At 45.1% G+C, this 22,056-nt stretch overlaps 1 protein-coding gene across 6 annotated transcripts in view; it reads right to left on the bottom strand.

The window, feature by feature from the left end:
* Positions 1 to 22,056, bottom strand: part of LOC111969889 (forkhead box protein J3-like) — a 127,236-nt gene that overhangs the window by 36,439 nt on the left and 68,741 nt on the right. For all 6 annotated transcript variants that reach the window (XR_011480600.1, XR_011480602.1, XR_011480603.1 and 3 more), the window contains exon 3: positions 1,206 to 1,280. Coding sequence is in view for 1 of the 6 variants with exons in the window: in XM_023996255.2 (XP_023852023.1) it covers positions 1,206 to 1,280 (75 nt within the window). In the remaining 5 variants the exon portion in view is untranslated. The remainder of the gene's footprint in view (positions 1 to 1,205; positions 1,281 to 22,056) is intronic.

The raw sequence follows: 22,056 nt of genomic DNA, 5'->3' as shown, positions 1-22,056 counted from the left end.
AGAGGAGAGAGCGGAGGAGAGCGGAGGAGAAGAGCGGAGAGAGAGCGGGAGAGAGCAAGGAGGAGAGAGCGGAGAGAGAGAGAGGAGAGGAGAGAGCGGAGAGAGAGAAGAAGAGGAAGAGCGGAGGAGAGCGGAGAGAGAGCGGAAGAACAGAGAGCGGAGAGAGAGAGACGGAGAGAGAGAGGAGAGAGCGGAGAGAGAGAGAGAGCGGAGAGAGAGAGAGAGAGCGGAGAGAGAGAGAAGCCAGAGAGAGAGAGAGAGAAGAGAGAGAGAGAGAGAGAGAGAGCGAGAGAGAGAGAGAGGAGAGAGAGAGAAGAGAGAGAGAGAGAGAGGCGGAGAGAGAGCGAGAGAGAGCAGAGAGAGAGCAGAGAGAGAGCAGAGAGAGAGCAGAGAGAGCAGAGAGAGAGCAGAGAGAGAGAGAGCAGAGAGCAGAGAGACGAGAGCAGAGAGAGAGCAGAGAGAGAGAGACGAGAGAGGAGAGAGGAGGAGAGGAGAGGAGCGAGAGCGAGAGTAGAGCGAGAGAGACAGAGAGAGGAGAGAGCAGAGAGGAGCGAGCGAGAGAGCGAGCGAGAGTAGAGAGAGAGCAGAGAGATAGAGAGAGAGCAGAGAGTAGAGAGAGAGCAGAGAGTAGAGAGAGAGCAGAGAGAGGAGAGAGAGCAGAGAGAGGAGAGAGAGCAGAGAGAGGAGAGAGCATGCGAGAGTAGAGAGAGAGCAGAGAGAGGAGAGAGAGAGAGAGTAGAGTAGGAGGAGAGAGAGAGAGTAGAGAGAGAAGAGAAAGTAGAGAGTGAAAGGCTTAAAAGGCAGCTAAAATTTTAAACACCGTTATTGGGGGGTTTCTTGGCTAGGAAAATATCGGATATCGGTATCGGCCAAGAATGTCATATCGATGCATCACTACTTTTTACCACATCTTCAACTTAGTCTGACTTGCCGGTCTTAAAAATAACTCATTTACATTTGCCATGCAATTTGGGGGGGGGTGAACTGTTCATAATAGATTAAGAGCATGCCATGCATTTCTAAACTGGCAGCACTGGCAGACGTTCAAAACTAACATATTTCTAGTGCAGATTGCAAGAGTATATATATTTATGTATATGTGTGTGTGTCTAGACTGCTACATCAACCTGTGGACAGCAGCTGTTTATTCCCACTCCATTTACTGTCATCTCTGTATGTTGGGTTTGAACTGACAGTCCTCTTACCTTTCCTGGGTCGTCTTTGGAGCGAGGCACTTTGAGAAAACACTTGTTCAATGACAGATTGTGCCGTATTGAGTTCTGTGGGGGGGAGAGAGAGAGAATATCAGGGTGAGAGATTAGGGATWAAAAAAAACAGGAAGAGGTCTCGTGTCTTTGAGAAGAGAGCATATCATAGCCACAGAGGCCGTGCCATTGTGACAAAGTGAAAAGTGAATCTTGGTAGCATGCTACACGATCATCCCGTGTCAAGTCATTTCCTGCTGTCAAGATCAACTTTTAATTACACCCTGAGGAATGAATCTGCTAAATCCATGACTCGACACACTCAGTCACTTGATCTTTGTCTTGAACCTGGCCAAAGCCACTAGGAAGACAGGGTCTAATCTACCTGGTAACAACACTCTGGAGACCACAGCAACCTGGCTTCTTCTACTTCTCAAATTACATGGGCACCAAAAATCAAAGCTCAACTTGAATTAAGTGACACACGCATCCCAAATGAATCCCTCTCTGGGATGATGCCTGATATGAGTTATTGCTACACAAGGCTCCTTGGAGGGAAGAAAATACATTATGGAGATCATTCTGAAAGTTAACTCATTATGGTGTTGGCTAGTCCTCACCGTCAGAGAGGCTGATTTATCTGGCTGATCAGGGGCTTGAAGCAACATTGATGATGGCTGTAGAGGAGTGATGCTCCTGGATTAATAACAGCCAGGATAGAGCCAGCCAGGATAGAGCCAGCCAGGATAGAGCCAGCCAGGATAGAGCCAGCCAGGATAGAGCCAGCCAGGCAGCAGGGCCCTGGAATCAGCAGGAGCTGGGCCAGCCACGGGCTTAGCGGACTCACTGAATGCACGCGTCTCCACTCCATTTTATGGAGTAGTATTGATAGATAGCTGCACTAAAAAGCTTACTAATCCTCAGATGAGTTGGACATAGGTTGAGCAGATGTGAGATGAGTACACAGCATGGAGCTAGTTGTAACATCAGTAAAGAGAAAGTAGTTTTGCACCTCAGTAGGCTCAGAATACTAAAATATATCTCAAAACAAACACCACACACTTGTCAAATAATGAAGAGGCATATCAATCCCCAATATCTGGGGCACCATCCCATAGCAACCAGCCCAACCTCTTCAGGGTAGTTGCACCAGATGCATCCGCTTTTCAGGGGAAATGGATAAAGCTTGTGACGCGACTTCTGCTTTTGGATGTTAACAAGACGACAGTCCATCTTAACWMCTCCTCCACATTTACTGGGTTGGTTCAACAGCGCCGAAGAGAAACTCCCAACTGTTTTTTCCTCGTCAGGACAAGAAATAAAGAATAAAAGGCCGCGCAGGTGTTTATTTTACACCTGCTATGTCAGGTTTGATCCCGTGTCAGTGGTGGGATGGAGAGATGTGGTCTGGTTAGGGGCTGCCTGCCTCCTCTCTGCCAGGAGTCTGTTGAAGCAGTTGTTCACACCTAGGCCTAGCAGGGTTCCCTCACACAGACAGCACTAATCAGCAGTACAGTATCGATCCATCAGCCTGCCCCTTCTGTCCTCTAGTCTAGCCTTAGTCTATACTGCCTCCTGCATCAGGGGACATGACCATGAGTCAGTAAGGACACTAAAGAGTAGACATACAGTAGGCTGAGTATTCATAACCTACATACAGGTCCAGGATGGTAACAAAGGGGTGTGATGCACACTATTAGTTCGGAAAACGACGGCCCCTAGGAAGAAGAAGAGAGGGAGAYCGAGAGGAAGAGAGGGAGTGTAATGCAGACCTTAATGTCTTACAACTRAAGCACTTAAAAGACATCCTCTGGGACTTTGGCGACTTAAGTATTTTTTTAACCTCCCGCTTTGGGCTCGATGTGCCATTGTGTAGTTCATACATGCCTAATCTATGAGCAAAATTACTGTCTTCCCTCAATTATCCACTAAATATTAATTCATGCTACACAGAGGGTAGTACGTATGGCCCAGTACATCACTGGTGCCCAGCTTCCTGCCATCCAGGACCTACATACCAGGCGGTGTCAGATGAAGGCCCTAAAAAAGACTCCAACCACCCTAGTCATAGACTCTCTCTGCTACTGCACGGCAAGAGGTACTGGAGCGCCAAGTCTAGGTCCAAAAGGCTTCTTAACAGCTTCTACCCCCAAGCCATAAGACTGCCGAACAGCTAATCAAATGGCTACCCAGACTATTTGCGTGACTCCCCCGCGCTGCTGCTTCTCGCTGTTTATTATCTATGCAAAGTCACTTTCCCCCTACCTACATGTACATATTACCTCAACTAACCTGTATCCCCGCACATTGACTCGATAGCCTCTGTATATAGCCTCATTATTGTTACTCTTTTTTACTTTATTTAGTAAATATTTTCTTAACTCGTATTTTTCTTAAAACTGCCTTGTTGGTTAAGGGCTTGTAAGTAAGCATTTCACGGTAAGGTCTTCACCGGTTGTATTCGGCGCATGTGATAAATTATATTTGATTTGAAATCCCTTGTTTGAAAACTGTTTTCTGGAAGCCGTACGGGGCCATWTCCCCTAAATTGTCCCTCACGTGGGTTACAGCCCCCAGCAATTAGTTTAAGCCAATAAAAAATATAAAAAATATTTCACCATTATTTAACCAGGTAGGCCAGTTGAGAACAAGTTGTCATTTAACTCTGCGACCTGGCCAAGATAAAGCAAAGCAATGAGCTTCAGCCCCTCGCCATCTGAGTGACAGCTAGCAAGATGCACACCCAGCAGAGTGAGAGAGAACAAGAAACGTGGTTCAATGTTCACAAATCTGCACATGTGATGTAGTATGTCATTTTCAGAGAACACTTTTGGCTCGTGAGCGCTACTTTCACAACTACTGACTAAAAAGGTATACAAAAGTACTGGAGAATCTCTAAGACCCAAGTAAAACCACCCACCTTCCAGACACAGCCGTCAAGGAGCAGGAGTGGTGAGGAAAGGGGGATACCTAGTCAGTTGTGCAACAATGCATTCAATGCCAAGCCCTCTGAGGAGCAGGAGTGTGTGCGTCATGCATTTGATGTCAGAGGGAAGTGGTGCCTGTACACAGCGCATTCGGAAAGTATTCAGACACCTTGACTTTTACCACATTTTGATATGTTCATCTTATTCTAAAATGTAAGAATCTATTTTTTCCCCTCAGTCTACACACACTACCCCATAATGACAAAGCAAAAAAAGGTTTAGAAATGTTTGAAAAATGTATTCAAAATAAATAACTGAAATATCAAATTTACATACAGTTGAAGTTGGAAGTTTATACACTTATGTTGGAGTCATTAAAACTCGTTATTCAACCACTCCACAAATGTCTTGTTAACAAACTATAGTTTTGGCAAGTTGGTTAGGACATCAACTTTGAGCATGACACGTAATTTTTCCAACAATTGTTTACAGACAAATTATTTCACAGTATCACAACTCCAGTGGGTTAGACGTTTACATACACTAAATTGACAGTGCCTTTAAACAGCTTGGAAAATTCCAGAAAATTATGTCATGCTTTAGAAGCTTCTGACAGGCTAATTGACATCATTTGAGTCAATTGGAGGTGTACCTGTGGATGTATTTCAAGGCCTACCTTCAAACTCAGCGCCTCTTTGCTTGACATCATAGGGATTTTTTATTTTATTTTTATCAGCCAAGACCTCAGGTGGAAAAAGTCTGGTTCAGCCTTGGGAGCAATTTCCAAACGCCTGAAGGTACCACGTTCATCTGTACAAACAATAGTACGCAAGTATAAACACCATGGGACCACGCAGCCGTCATACCGCTCAGGAAGGAGACGCGTTCTGTCTCCTAGAGATGAACGTACTTGTGTGAAAAGTGCAAATCAATCCCAGAACAACAGCAAAGGACCTTGTGAAGTTGTTGGAGGAAACAGGTACAAAAGTATCTATATCCATAGTAAAACGAGTCCTATATCAACAACCTGAAAGGCCACTCAGCAAGGAAGAAGCCACTGCTCCAAAACCGGCATAAAAAAGCCTGACTACGGTTCGCAACTGCACATGGGGACAAAGATCGTACTTTTTGGAGAAATGTCCTCTGGTCTGATGAAACAAAAATAGAACTGTTTGGCCATAATGACCATCGTTATGTTTGGAGGAAAAAGGGGGAGGCTTGCAAGTCGAACATCATCCCAACCGTGAAGCACGGTGGTGGCAGCATCATGTTGTGGGGTTGCTTTGCTGCAGGAGGGACTGGTGCACTTCACAAAATAGACGGCATCATGAGGGAGGACAATTATGTGGATATAGTGAAGCAACATCAAGACATCAGTCAGGAAGTTAAAGCTTGGTCGCAAATGGGTCTTCCAAATGGACAATGACCCCAAGCCTACTTCCAAAGTTGTGGAAAAATGGCTTAAGGACAACAAAGTCAAGGTAYTGGAGTGSCCATCAYAAAGCCCTGAMCTCAATCCTATAGAAAATTTGTGGGCAGAACTGAAAAAKYGTGTGCGMGCAAGGAGGYCTACAAACCTGACKCAGTTACACCAGCTCTGGCAGGAGGAATGGGCCACAATTCACYCAACTTATTGTGGGAAGCTTGTGGAAGGCTACCCGAAACGTTTGACCCGAGTTTAAATTGTTTAAGGCAACGCTACCAAATACTAATTGAGTGTATGTAAACTTCTGACCCACTGGGAATGTGATGAAAGAAATAAAAGCTGAAATAAATCATTCTCTACTATTATTCTGACATTTCACATTCTTAAAATAAAGTGGTAATCCTAACTGACCTAAAACAGGGAATTTCTACTAGGATTAAATGTCAGGAATTGTGAWAAACTGAGTTGAAATGTATTTGGCTAAGGTGTATGTAAACGTCCGACTTCAACTGTAAGTAGGCAGAACATTTACTCAGTACTTTGTAGAAGCACCTTTTGGCAGCGATTACAGCCGCGAGCCTTTTTGGGTATGACGCTACAAGCTTGGCACACCTGTATTTGGGTAGTTTCTCCCATTTTTCTCTGCAGATCCTCTCAAGCTCTGTCAAGTTGGATGGGGAGCATCACTGCACAGCTATTTTCAGGTCTCTCCAGAGCTGTTTGATCGGGTTCAATTCTCTGGAGCAGGTATTCATCAAGGATCTCTGTACTTCGCTCCGTTCCTTTTCCCCCCTCGATCCTGACTAGTATGCCAGTTCCTGCCACAGAAAAGCATCCCCACACCATGATGCTGCCACAACCATGCTTCACCGTAGGGATGGTGCCAGGTTTCCTCCACTCTACCATAATGGCCTAAATGATGGAGTGCTGCAGAGGCGGGAGAACCTTCCAGAAGGACAACCATCTCCACAGAGGAACTCTGGAGCTCTGTCACCTCCCTGAACAAGACCTTTTCCCTCGATTGCTCAGTTTGGCTGGGCAGCCAGCTCTAGGAAGAGTCTTGGTGGTTCCAATCTTTTTCCATTTAAGAATGATGGAGGCCACTGTGTTCTTGGGGACCTTCAATGCTGCAGACATGTTCTGGTACCCTTCACCAGATCTGTGCCTCAACACAATCCTGTCTCGGAGTTCTATGGACAATTCCTCTGACCTCATGGCATGGTTTTTGCTCTGACATGCACTGTCAACTGTGGGACCTTATATAGACAGGTAGGTGCCTTCCCAAATTATGTCCAATCAAGTTGTAGAAACATCTTTTTTTAAGTGAATCTTTATTTAACTAGGCTAGTCTGTATTTAACCACTGGGCTACCTGCTGCCCCTAGTCTCATAGCAAAGGGTCTAAATACTTATGTAAATAAGGTATGTTTTTACATAAATTTACAAAATGTCTACAAACCTGTTCGATTTGTCATTATGGGGTACTGTGTGTAGATTGATGAGGGAAAAATTAAGTGAATCTATTTTAGAATAAGGCTGTAACGTAACCAAATGTGGAAAAAGTCAAGGTCTGAAAACTTCCCGAATGCACTGTAAATGAATGGACAAAGTCCTTGATCACTTGACACCATTTATTTATATTTGAAAACTCAATAGCGCATTGAATCCAAATGAAGTCGGTTAAGATGACATAACATGCAGAGTTTGAGCTACTACAAAAAGTGACGTTGCAGGCTAGCTCAGTGATGGCCTTCAACTTGAGTCTCTCAATGAGTCTGACCGGGGTGACGCCAGCTGCCATTAGCAACTAAATGATCCTTATAACATCTGTGCGCGATCCTAAAATATATCGGTTCCCAGCCCCCAGCCCCGCAGGAAGCCTTTTGCCAGGCCTCCTAGTTAAAGGTCAAATAAAAATAATATCTGGTATAATAAGCAATTATTGGTACCATGGTCTTAAAATTAAATCAATTTTTTAAACGAAGACTGCAAATGTTCAACTCCTGTTTACTGCTAACAATCCCTGCAGTACCGTGTTCGGCCATCCACTTCCATGGCTTCAATGAGAGCAGGCAGTAGTMGTGCTCAGCCTCTCACAGGGAGAGATGTTTCTCAGTCTCCATTTAGGGCCTTCTTGCGGGTCTAAATCATTGATACAGTCATCTATCCCAACCCAGCCTAKATTACTGCCACTGCATTAGAGGTTTACTTTTTAATGAACTCTTCTCTGGCAGCACTCCACTGCCCTGACAGGCTCTGCGCTCCAGCAGCACGCTGTATTCTGTCAAACACGCTCCCCTCTAAGCTTACACATCACTGGTGTGAAACTAACAGGCTGAGGGTCATTCATGGGAGAAAGGGTAAAGTGGAGTGAATAGAAGCGTTTAACACATTACGACTGCAGTGTTACACAGAGAAACCTGATGACACCCACTTCTGCTTCTGGTGAGAATCCTCCCAATTAAAGCCAGTTAGCCATATTAATGTGTCTGTTTTGGGAAAAGCTACACTACAATTAGCCTAAGCATCTACAGTATGCAGTGTCATACTGGCACACAATGAGGATGGAGCAGCCTGATAGGTACCTAGTACAGATCCAGTGTTAACAGAAGTACAGTAAGTAGAAGAGATCATTGAGTATGAGCAGTAATGCAAATGTAGTCAGACAGAGCCGAGTGCTGAGCAGGGGTCCAGCCCAAGCGCTGCCCAGCATGTACCTGCAACCCCCACAGTGCAGCTCATGCTCATCCACTGTGTGAGTCTCCCACAACCGCCTCCCACACACCACAACGTGTTTCCTAAAGAACATGGTGATCTAACACACCGGGACAGCAGTGATGGCGTAAGCAGTGCCGCCCTGCCCTGACATCCACAAACACACCAGGGAGCTGCGGCACAACAGAAGGACCGCCAGGGGAAAGTAGGTCACGCTGACCCCGTGCTCCACGTGTCAAACGTTCAGAGTGAGCCAAAGGGACAGGCGGTGTCAGAACCCTGCTCCTCTCCTCACAGGCAGGGAGGGAAGGGGTCAGAGCACCCTGTACACACACTGCTGAGAGAGCCAGGGGACTGCAGCCTCACAGGACACATACTGACATGCAGGGAGGTAGACGTCTCACACAGAGAACCAGCGAAGAGCGGTCGGTCTCTCCACAGGTCTGTCTAACGTTCATACACTTACACTAATGCTGTCCTTCCCTGCTGCTGCATCTCTGCCTCAAAAATATATCCTCCTGACAGGCATCCCAACACATGGCTGTTCTGACATTTCACACCTCTCATGTAAAGTTTAGTATTTACTTGTGAGCCTTTTGCAAACGTCCATCTTACTAATTAAGGGAAGGCCCGGACACGCTCTTTAATCGTTTAGATTAAACTCCAAATGGGATGAMGCTTAAATACCTTCGGATTTACAGCATTGTGATCAAAAATGTTTTCCCCAGCAACTAAAAGAAGCAGGAGTGTATACTGCATAACTCAGAGCTGTTCTAGTGGAGGTCTAAAGTTTATTTCTTATGACACCTTTYCCAGATAATAACACTGACACTAATGTACCACACACACGTTCACTTTACACTCCCAATAAAGCCAGGGGCTAATACCTTTCAGACTGGATGGGAGAAAAGCCCTAATGATGAGGCAGATCCCAGTTTTGGACCAATCACAAACTCAAAATTGTAAACAACAGGTGTAAAATAACAGTGATTTCGTACTTATGGGCCCTTCCCAATTATGCAGAGAGAAAAATAGAAAAATAACGAGGAATACCTACAAAATAAGTAACGATAACTTGGCTATATGCAATGGGTACCAGTAACGAGCCGATGTGCAGATAATTGTGGTAGATATGTACATATAGGTAGGGGTAAAGTGACTAGGCAACAGGATAGATAACAGTAGCAGCAGCTTATGTGATGAGTCAAGAGTTTGTACAGATATTTGGGTAGCTATTTGGTGAACTATTTAGCAGTCTTATGGCTTGGGGGTAGAAGCTGTTCAGGGTCCTGTTGGTTCCAGACTTGGTGCATCGGTTCCACTTGCCGTGCTTCCATCTCGTTTAGGTTCAACCCATCTCTATGAAATCAACATCTAATTTACCCAACAATGAAAGACTTGTTATGAAAGATGGCACCACAAGGCTTTTAAGAGCAACTTAAAACACCAGGGCCAGCGCAGCCACTTCAAATATCCATTTTAGAGTGACTAAAGAGAAGAAAGAATAGTTTGTCTGCAGTGCCCTGTAATCGACCTGTGGGTAGAACTCCATGTGATTGACTGAAGCAGATAAAAAGAGTTGAGCCACATCTTCTGCGGTGCATACCTAAGATCTAGTCCAGTCATACAGAAAGGGATGTGATCTTTCCGATAAGGCCCGAGAGCCCGCGAGAGCGAGCGAGCGGAGAGAGAGGGAGAGAGCCCGCGAGAGCGAGCGGAGAGAGAGGGAGAAAGCCCGCGAGAGGAAAGCGAAGAGCGGAGAGCAGGGCGGAGAGCAGGGGCGGGGCGGAGAGCAGGGGCGGGCGGCGACAGGGACGGAGAGCAGGGGCGGGGGACGGGGCGGAGCGACGGGACGGAGAGCAGGGGCGGGGGGACGGGCGGAGGCGACGACACGGGGCAGAGCACGACCGGGGCAGAGCGACGACACGGGGCAGAGCGACGACACGGGGCAGAGCGACGACACGGGGCAGAGCGACGACACGGGGCAGAGCGACGACACGCGGGCAGAGCGACGACACGGGGCAGGCGACGACACGGGCAGAGCGACGACACGGGGCAGAGCGACGACACGGGGCAGAGCGACGGACACGGGGCAGAGCGACGACACGGAGAGCGACGACACGGGCAGAGCGACGACACGGGGCAGAGCGACGACACGGGCAGAGCCGACGACACGGGGCAGAGCGACGACACGGGCAGAGCGACGACACGGGCAGAGCGACGACACGGGGCAGAGCGACGACACGGGGCAGAGCGACGACACGGGGCAGAGCGACGACCGGGGCAGAGCGACGACGGGGCAGAGCGACGACACGGGAGAGCGACGACACGGGCAGAGCGACGACACGGGGTAGAAGGAGAAGGACAGAGCGACGACACGGGGTAGAAGGAGAGAAAGCAGCGAGCGACGACACGGGGTAGAAGGAGAGAAAGCGGAGTGACACAGGTAGAAGGAGAGAAAGCGAGTGACACAGGGTAGAAGAGAGAAAGCTTAGTGACACAGGTAGAAGAGAAAAGCGGAGTGACACAGGGTAGAAGGAGAAGAAAGCGGAGTGACAACGGTAGTAAGGGAGAAAGCGGAGTGACACAGGGTAGAAGGAGAGAAAGCGGAGTGACACAGGGTAGAAGGAGAGAAAGCGGAGTGACACAGGGTAGAAGGAGAGAAAGCCGGAGTGACACAGGGTAGAAGGAGAGAAAGCGGAAGTGACACAGGGTAGAAGGAGAGAAAGCGGAGTGACACAGGGTAGAAGGAGAGAAAGCGGAGAGTGACACAGGTAGAAGGAGAGAAGCGGAGTGACACAGGTAGAAGGAGAGAAAGCGGAGTGACACAGGGTAGAAGGAGAGAAAGCGGAGTGACACAGGGTAGAAGGAGAGAAAGCGGATGACACAGGGAGAAGGAGAGAAACGGAGCGAGAAAGAGAGGGCGAGAGCACCAAGGCGAAACAGGACTGACACAGCACAACTAGGATAAAACCAAGTAGGGACCAAACAGTGGTGAAGATAAAGCATTGCACAGTAGATTACTTTACACTGTTGTTGTGACACATTTCATACAAGGCCCATTCCTATACAAACACACACAACTCTGCTTCAAGACCTCCACAGGGGGCTAAGGAATGTAGCACCTTCACTGTCTATTTGTAGTGGGTGTGGGACGATGTGTGGGATGCCTTGAACGCCACAGCGGCCCACAGCAGCAGGGCACCACCTTCCCTTTCACGCACTCTCTCACACACACACACACACAAACACACCACCCACACACACACACACACACACACACCACACACACACACACACACACACCACACACAACACACACACACACACACACACGTTATGCATGGGAGCACACACAGACACACACACAAAGGTGCTAAACTACAGTCTGACCCGGTGCAATCTCACAAGATGTTTTTAATCCTTTTAGTAGTGCGAAGAACAGTGACCCCAGGGCCGTAGAGATGAGGCCTTTCTGATTGGCTGTTTATAGAACCGGGTGAGATGAGTCAGGTTAGGAATAGGTTTACCTCCCAACATTCTGCACACCTCACCTTATACAAGCCAAACACATAAACCATGCACTACTGAAAAGGCCTGCCTGAGACATTCCTTCATTCCCCCTTCGCCCCAACACACTGCACACTAACTGAAGAGAAGATGCACACCGCCAAGCGCCGGCTCGATGCACAGCACAGATCTCTCTCAAGTCCACTAAAGTACTGAGAGACGCGAAGCACACACTTGAAAAACCATGAAGTCAACTGCAACGATTTTCAACTTGATTATTTACAAGCTTCAAAGGCATTTGATCTGCCTCCCTTGGCGTCTAGTAGCAGTGCTGGCATGCTAGGTTTTAAACCCCTTAGTCTCTGATCTTTACTCACTTGTATGTTGTTTTAATAAAACATGAACAGTTTGTTTGCTGCAGCAAAACGCATGCCAAGGTGAAAACTAATAAATATAAAAGCGCTTTTACACCACGTAAATTGAACACCATCCCATGTGATGAAGACAAAGAGAACATGTCGATCACAAAACCCTGTGACGAAGACCCTATCTAGAACATGTTGAGGTATTACAGTAATTAAAAAGAAACATGCTCTTCTGCAAAGTGAGATTACACCATAGGGAAATTGTCTTTTCAATGGTTAAATTAAACCCATATTTCACATTATGAGCACAATAAAATGTATGCGTACAGAAATGTAAAAGACAAATAAATGCATGAACATAGCCTCCAAAGAAATCAGTGGTCCTGGTAACCAGTATCTCTCCCGTTTCAAGTGTACAATAATGGTTTTGCATTCATTGGATAGATAAAGCTTTTAATGCACTGACTATTTAAAAAGGTTTCTCCTTAGCATGGTTGTGAAACGCTTCAGACACAGTACAATAAAAAGCAGCAGGTTTAACCCCAGGTAAAGCTGTGCTGACTACACCCACTGGATATCCATAGTCAGACTTGACTGCCAAGGTCATGTGATTCTATACAGATCTGAAATATCCTTTGGGATAGGCTACAGTACATATTCCATACATAAGTACAAGGACAAGTTAAGCAAATGACAGAGACAGGCAGGTTCGTAGGAGCGTTGGGCCTGTAACTGAAAGGTTGCTGGATTGAATCCCTGAGCTGACAACGCAATAATCTGTCACTCTGCCCCTGAGCAAGGCAGTTAAACCGGTCCCCGGTCGCCGATGACGTGGATATCGATTAAGGCAGCCCCCCGCACCTCTCTGATTCAGAGGGGTTGGGTTAAATGCGGAAGACACATTTCAGTTGAATGCATTCAGCTGTACAACTGACTAGGTTTCCCCCTTTCCCATCCATCAAGTGAGTATGGGGCCGTGAAGCATTGCCAGCCAGGCTTATAAAAGTACTATACTAGTTAAGAGTTCAGGTGGCCTCCGCATGACAAAAAGGATTTACCAAGATACAGTTCAAAAAATGACTAATTTGAGTCAGCAAGGAGTTGAAGCACTTAACAAAAAAAGGCAGAGAATAATTTATTACAGCTCACTTGAATCCATTGTTCAGGGTGAGTATACAGGTGACTGATGTTTCAACATCAATCTGACTACTATACTAGTTACTCTGGCAGGGAAGGTGTAGGAGACATGGAGCTCCTTTCCAGACAGGTATGCAGGGGCCAACATGGTGCTGACAGGGAAACTGACACTCCCCCTGGCTGGACTGACTAACACACCAGTCAGTCAGTCACTGAAGACTGTCTATCCAAAATGCACACACAGATATTGTCATTCACAACACAGACATTATGTAGAGTATTCCCCATATTCTGGCTTTCCAGTTTGGCATAGTGTGAGATCTGTGATCCTCTCAGCAGTAAGTCAAGATATCYGTCTTCATCTGATGTGTAACTTTGTTGAAGCCCACATATAGGAGTACAGCCACAGACAATACGGCTCAGCTAACAAACCCCTAATGTATTCTCTTGAGTGTTCATGAAAGCTGCACCAAGGATGTTCCCTTTTCAGCAGAGGAAGAGATTTGGAGACCAACAACACTGCAATGGAAATGTTCTGAGCTCAACCTCCATCACACCCACATCTTTACCTGCTTTGTTGAGTAAGCTAACCTTGAACTGGGTCTGCAGACATTTAGAAAAGCCTGTGGATGCATTCAAAGTTAAAGCCCTGACTTCAGTGAAATATTTAACATTTTTTGAAAGCCTCCATTTCAAAATTGGAAGTCGGGTTGGCTGCTGCGAATTTATTTGAAAGGCTGTGGGGAAAATGAACTTAATTTAATACTGAATGACAGGTCAACACAACGACAAAAGATCTGAGCCACTCGTCTGAAGCCTCTTTTAATCATAGTCCTTCAGAGAGCTCTCCCCCGCCTGGTGCTGAGAGCAAAGCACACACAGTCAAAGGGCTTTCCACAGCCTCCGGAGCAGAGCAGCTCCACTCACATAACTCACTGCAGAGACAGAACAGCACAGGAGGCTAGCTACTGTAGCTGGCTGACTACAGCAGCCGACAGACAAGCTCAAATCATTTCACTGCAAACAAGCACCCTTAAACAGATGGGGATGGCACTATTAAATAAATGATTTACTCTGTAAATCTCTGGCCTGGGTTAAGGGGACATGATGGACATGGACCTTGTTGAAAACAGTTAGGAGAGCCACTGTTCAGTCATCATGAATTGATTGGTACAGTACAGGACACTGAAAATAATCATCTGGCCCAGAGGAATGGACTGAAGAACAAGGTGGTCCAGAAAAGTTTTAGGTTGTGAATAAAGTAGGGAACAAACATTGGCCAGGATTCCTATTTGGCTTATTTTACCAGTATGGTATAATGAAGGTCTCACTGAATGAATTTCCAGACAATGGAAACATGTCTAAATGAATGTCAAAAGATCTGCATCATCCAGATGAGGGCCCACTGCACTAAGAAATGATTTTCTTAAAACAGTGTATTTTATATTTATGTTTTAACCCATCCACCACCCACCCTCAGACGGCAACTTTTTTTACATTTATTTTTTACAGCTTTTCTGCTACTTCCACTGTCTGTCTAATCTGATCTCGAACTATGATATTTCGAAGAGGAAACAAAGACAAATGACAGGTTTTCAAATTAGGGAAAAACAATAGTCTTGCACTTAGCCTAAGCCATTTGACATAACACGCAAAACAGTAGTGAATTCACAATATTTGCCATAAGACAGAAGAGCATAATAAGACAGGCTGCTACTGTACATTTGGTCCATTTGTTTGAGCAATGCAGGCTTGCACTTTTGGGCTATACATGGTTCCCTCTCTGTCTGCAGAGGCAGCGCCAGGCCATGAGAGATGGAGGCAAAGTGACATCCTCCAGTTTATGCTCCCTGAAAGCCTTCACATACTCTCTGTTCCACATGAGAGATCTGATGAAAGCCGTTTGTCAGTACGCCATTTAGAGCATCTTCACACTTACTACACTTCCTGTAAAAATACCATCCTCTACACATATTACTCAAAAGGTAAACTTGTGTACTTTCAACGTCGACTCAATCGCTACCTCCGGAGGTAGCGCACGACCCTCGGCCAAACAGTTGCCCCCCTTGAAGAAGGGCAGTGTAAACAATTGTCTTGGTGAGCCATCACTCCTACAGTATACATGGTAATAGCAGAACAATGTTTTAGAAACAGCTGAAATGTATGAACATTTTCCTCATATTTAAGACGTTTTTTTCAGGGGGTGCATCAGCTTTATAATATTTAATATAAACTCACAACAACAAAAAACATCCCCTTTTCAGGACCCTGTCTTTCAAAGATAATTCGTGAAAATCCCTTCAATGGAAAGGGTTTAAACACTGTTTCCCATGTTTGTTCAATGAACAGTTAATGAACATGCACCTGTGGAACGGTCGTTAAGACACAAACAGCTTACGGTAGGCAATTAAGGTCACAGTAATGAAAACTTAGGACACTAAAGAGGCCTTTCTACTGACTCTGAAAAACACCAAAAGAAAGATGCCCAGGGTCCCTGCTCATATGCGTTAATGTGCCTTAGGCATGCTGCAAGGAGGCATGAGTACTGCAAGGAGGCATGACGCCTAAGACAGCGCTACAGTGAGACAGGACGGACAGCTGATCGTCCTCGCAGTGGCAGACCACGTGTAACACCTGCACAGGATTGGTACATCCAAACATCACACCTGCGGAACAGGTACAGGATGGCAGGCAACCACAACTGCCCAAGTTAAACCAGGAACGCACAATCTCTCTATCAGTGCTCAGACTGTCCGCAATAGGCTGAGAGGCTGGACTGAGGGCTTGTAGGCCTGTTGTACGGCAGGTCCTCACCAGACATCACCGGCAACAACGTCGCTTATGGGCACAAACCCAGTGCTCTTCACTGACGAGTCGCGGTTTTGTCTCACCAGGGGTGATGGTCGGATTCACGTTTATTGTCGAAGGAATGAGCGTTACACCGAGGCCTGTACTCTGGATCGATTTGGAGGTGGAGGGTTCGTCATGTCTGGGGCGGTGTGTCACAGCATCATCGGACTGAGCTTGTTGTCATTGCAGGCAATCTCAACGCTGTGCGTTACATGACAGACATCCTCCTCCCTCATGTGGTACCCTTCCTGCAGGCTCATCCTGACATGACCCTCCAGGATGAGGGTCAATTCACCATTGATTTCGTGCAAAACAGGAATGTCAGTGTTCTGCCATGGCCAGCGAAGAGCCCGGATCTCAATCCCATTGAGCACGTCTGGGACCTGTTGGATCGGAGGGTGAGGGCTAGGGCCATTCCCCCCCAGAAATGTCCAGGAATTTGCAGGTGCCTTGGTGGAAGAGTGGGGTAACATCTTACAGCAAGAACTGGCAAATCTGGTGCAGTCCATGAGGAGGAGCTGCACTGCAGTACTTAATGCAGCTGGTGGCCACACCAGATACTGACTGTTACTTTTGACCCCCCTTTGTTCAGGGACACATTACTCAATTTCAGTTAGTCACATGTCTGTGGAACTTGTTCAGTTTATGTCTCAGTTGTTGAATCTTTTTATGTTCATACAAATATTTACACATGTTAAGTTTGCTAAAAATAAATGCAGTTGACAGTGAGAGGACATTTCTTTTTTTGCTGAGTTTATAATAATATTTAAGACTTGTTTTACTGAGGTTTTACCTAAAATTGCAGAAACAGTAGCTGCTGGTTGCACTGAGCCACGTAAAACTACAGAAGCCCATCCCCACCACCCAACAAATATAAAATGTACATCATATAAATCAAAAAATGCCTCTGACCTAGCCACCCGAAGTGTGCATATAAACCAAAAGAAAGCCTTCCCATTTCTCTCAAAAATAAAATGGGCCTATTTTAGGCTATAAAAACATGACGTTACGGGCATAGGCTTCTCTACACTACCTGCAGCAGCTGTGGTGGTTATCAGTAGGCTTCTCTTAAGCTACCTGCAGAGCCGTGTGGTTATGAGTAGGCTTCTCTACACTACCTGCAGCAGCTGTGGTGGTTATCAGTAGGCTTCTCTAAGCTACCTGCAGCAGCTGTGGTGGTTATCAGTAGGTTTCTCTACACTACCTGCAGCAGCTGTGGTGGTTATCAGTAGGCTTCTCTAACTACCTGCAGCAGCTGTGGGTGGTTATCAGTAGGCTTCTCTACACTACCTGGCAGCGTGTGGTGGTTATCAGTAGGCTTCTCTACACTACCTGCAGCAGCTGTGGTGGTTATCAGTAGGCTTCTCTACACTACTGCAGCAGCTGTGGTGGTTATCAGTAGGCTTCTCTACACTACCTGCAGCAGCTGTGGTGGTTATCAGTAGGCTTCTCTACACTACCTGCAGCAGCTGTGGTGGTTATCAGTAGGCTTCTCTACACTACTGCAGCAGCTGTGTGGTTATCAGTAGGCCTTCTCTACACTACCTGCAGCAGCTGTGGTGGTTATAAGTAGCTTCTCTACACTACCTGCAGCAGCTGTGGTGGTTATCAGTAGGCTTCTCTAAGCTACCTGCAGCTGTGGTGGTTATCAGTAGCTTCTCTAAGCTACTGCAGCTGTGGTGGTTATCAGTAGGCTTCTCTAAGCTACCTGCAGCTGTGGTGGTTATCAGTAGGCTACAGTTGATCAGACTAAAGCACAGACTAAAATGTGCAGTTGCGATAAGGAATTGTTTTTTTTTTTTTTTTTTTTTTTTTATGGTAGCGGTTATGGCCTTCCATATAAAACATTGTCGCAAATCTACAGTGAATTCACTTATACCCACGTTTTCGGTCTCAATTTGCTTTTACGACATGTAATGATTTGCATGATGTTGATAAAAAATTAGGCCTGGTTTGTTGTAAGATAAGCCTACTGATGATACTTTGTATAATTTTGGAGGATAGTTTGTCCTATCGGGGGACCGTTCGTATTTTGTATATGCAGCGTCTTCGGATGATGGAGGTGAATGTGGTTAGGTAGGCCTATCCCTGAACATTAACTCAGTACCACTACTTCTTACACACTACTGTTCAAAAGTCTGGGGTTACTTAGAAATGTCCTTGTTTTTGAAAGGAAAAATAAATAAAATTGTCCATTAAAATAACATCAACTTGATCATAAATACAGTGTAGACATTGTTAATGTTGTAAATGACTATTGTAGCTGAAAACAGCTGTTCAATGGAATATCTACATAGGCGTACAGAGGCCCATTATCAGCAACCATCACTCCTGTGTTCCAATGACACGTTGTGTTAGCTAATCCAAGTTGATCATTTTAAAAGGCTAATTGATCATTAGAAAACCATTTTGCAAGTATATTAGCACAGCTGAAAACTGTTGTCCTGATTAAAGAAGCAATAAAACAGTCCTTCTTTAGACTAGTTGAGTATCTGGAGCATCAGCATTGTGGGTTCGATTACAGGCTCAAAAGGGCCAGAAACAAATAACTTTCTTCTGAAACTCATCAGTCTATTCTTGTTCTGACAAATGAAGGCTATTCCATGCAAGAAATTGCCAAGAAACTGAATATCTCGTACAACGCTGTGTACTACACCCTTCACAGAACAGTGCAAACTGGCTCTAACCAGAATAGAAAGAGTGGGAGGACCAGGTGCACAGCTGAGCAAGAGGACAAGTACATTAGAGTGTCTAGTTTGAGAAACAGACGCCTCACAAGTCATCAACTGGCAGCTTCATTAAATAGTACCCGCAAAAAACCAGTCTCAACATCAACAGAAAAGAGGCGACTCCGGGATACTGGCCTTCTAGGCAGAGTTGCAAAGAAAAAGCCATATCTCAGGCTGGGCAATAAAAATAAAAGATTAAGATGGGCAAAAGAACACAGACACTGGACAGAGGAAGATTGGAAAAAAGTGTTATGGACAGACGAATCTTAGTTTGAGGTGTTTGGATCACAAAGAAGAACATTCATGGGACGCAGAAAAAATGAAAAGATGCTGGAGGAGTGTTTGACACCATCTGACCATCACATCAAGCAATGTGATGGTCTGGGGGTGCTAAAGTTGGAGATTTGTACAGGGTAAAATGGATCTTGAAGGAGGTAGGCTATCACTCCATTTTGCAACGCCATGCCATACCCTGTGGACGGAGCTTAATTGGAGCCAATTTCCTCCTACAACAGGACAATGACCCAAAGCACAGATCCAAACTATGCAATAACTATTTAGGGAAGAAGCAGTCAGCTGGTATTCTGTCTATAATGGAGTGGCCAAGGAAACAAGGACATTTCTAAGTGACTACAAACTTTTGAAAGGTAGTGTATATAGCTTCGGTATTGTTATTTGGGTTGCAATTTCTTTTTGCAAATTCGTCTTACTTTTTAACTCTGCAATGTTGGGAAAGGGCTCATAAGTAAACATTTCACAGTAATGTCTGTCTACAGTTGTATTCGGCGCATGAGACATTTTGATTTGAACTTTAAATTCATATGAAAGGGTTAATTGTTTTTTGGGCTAAAATGTAATGTGTGGGGCCAACAGACTCACAGCACTGCAGCCCCCTATAGTGCCCACACAGAAACATTCTTTGGTACCTAGTGGTGCTAACCGCCCACTTAATACTAGAACACATTAAATACTACAAATTTGTAGCCTATTGGATATATAGGAACATTTTGTTTTATATGGCCTTGTGCAAGTCGCTAGCTGTTCTGGGATTGATTTGAACTTTTCGCAACAAAGTACCGCTCAGGAAGGAGACGTGTYCTGTCTCCTAGAGATGAACGTACATTTAAGGGGTAGATCAGCTTTAATACTGCAGAAAGATTTTGGCTTCCATCAACGTAACTGTCTGCATCATTTCCAATCCATGTACACATAGATATATAGACACACAAATATGCATATATCTCTTTGGATCTATCTCGATAAGTATTCATATTCCTTCATTATTTTCCCCTAACCCCACCACCCTTCCACTAATTGGAGTAAACTAAATGGACAACACTTAGGTTTCTGCTTCCAGCTTATACAATTTACAGAAACAATCTATTTTACAATAGTTATCTTTTGTTTATTTTTTGTCCCATCCTTCAGCTCCACTCAACCCCTCCCATTCATCTGGGAACACCAAGTTTTGATTCATATTTTTCATATACTTTTCAACTGTGCTGTTTCACAAAAGTTCTGAACCTTTCTATTCTCTTAGTTTCTACAGATTGTAAATTAAAAGACACTTTTAGTAAAAAAAATGTATTATATTATTGATCGATTGACTGACTTTTTAAAATTATTTTTTGAAATCACCCAGCAATGCTATTTGCAGAGTTATCTCCAGGTAAATGTTGCAATTCTTCAGCCATTCCTGCACCTCCGACCAAAAACAAGCTACATTCGGACCATGCCAAGACAAATGATCTAATGACTGTCTCTTCGCAGCAAAATCTGCAGAGATGGGATGGTTGTAACCCCCATACAGTGCATTCGGAAAGTTCAGACCCCTTCCCTTTTCCACATTTTTACTTTACAGTCTTATTCAACAAAAAATGTTTTAATCCCATCAATCCACAAACACCATAATGACAAAGCAAAAACACGTTTAGGAATTGTTGCACATATATAACAAAATAAAAAACAGGAATATCTTAATTACATAAGTATTCAGACCCTTTGCTATGAGACTTGAAATTGAGCTCAGGTGCATCCTGTTTGCATTGATCATCCTTGAGATGTTTCTACAACTTGGAGTCCACCTGCAGCAAAGTAAATTGACTGGACATGATTTGGAAAGGCACACACCTGTCTATATAAGTTCCTACAGTTGACAGTGCATGTCAGAACAAAAACCAAGCAATGAGGTCGAAGGAAATGTCCGTAGCGCTCTGAGCATCATGTCTGGAGGAAACCAGGCACCATCCCTACAGTAAAGCATCGTGGTGGCAGAATCATGCTGTTGGGATGTTTTTTAGCGACAGGGACTGGGAGACTAATCAGGATCGAGGGAAAGATGAACGGAGCAAAGTACAGAGTGATCTTTGATGAAAACCTGCTCCAGAGCTCAGGACCACAGACTGGGGTAAAGGCTCACCTTCCAACAGGACAACAACCCTAGGCAGACAGACAAGACAATGCAGGAGTGGCTTCGGGACAATTCTCTGCATGTCCTTGAGGGGCCAAGCCAGAGCCCAGACTTGAACCCGATCTAACATCTCAGGAGAGACCTGAAAATAGCTGTGCAGCGACGCTCCCCTGACAGAGCTTGAGAAGATCTGCAGAGAAGAACGGGAGAAACTCCCAAAATACAGGTGGGCAAAGCTTGTAGCGTCACACCCAAGAAGAATCGAGAATGCCACGGTGCTTCAACAACTGAGTAAAGGGTCTGAATATTTATGTAAATGTGATATATATATATTTTTTAAATAAATTAGCAAGCATTTCGACAAACAAGTTTTTGCTATGTCATAATGGGGTATTGTGTGTAAATTAATGAGCGAAAAAAACTTTAATCCATTTTAGAATAAGGCTGTAACATGTGATATACACGTGCTTCTACACCTGCATTGCTTGCTGTTTGGGGTTTTTAGGCTGTGGTGTTTGGTACGAGCATCTTCTTGGAGATTATTTAGCTGATGTGTACGAAGGGCCTATAGAAAATAAACCCTTTTGATTTTGACATTTTTTTACATAATAATGTACAATGTGGGAAAATAGTCAAAGGTGGTTTGAGTTTAGCTTTTCCGTGGAGTTATGCACTGATGTGTCGTGCCGTTTGTGTGTGTGATGCTGTGTGATTTGTGGTTGTGTGTTTTGTGGTCGTGGTGTGTGTTGTGTGTTTTGTAGCACAAACATATACATTGGAGAT

This window comes from Salvelinus sp. IW2-2015, linkage group LG1 (genome assembly GCF_002910315.2).
Source record: "Salvelinus sp. IW2-2015 linkage group LG1, ASM291031v2, whole genome shotgun sequence".
Lineage (NCBI taxonomy): Eukaryota > Metazoa > Chordata > Actinopteri > Salmoniformes > Salmonidae > Salvelinus > Salvelinus sp. IW2-2015.
Note: the sequence above shows the minus strand (reverse complement) of the source record. Positions and strands in the feature narration are given on the sequence as shown.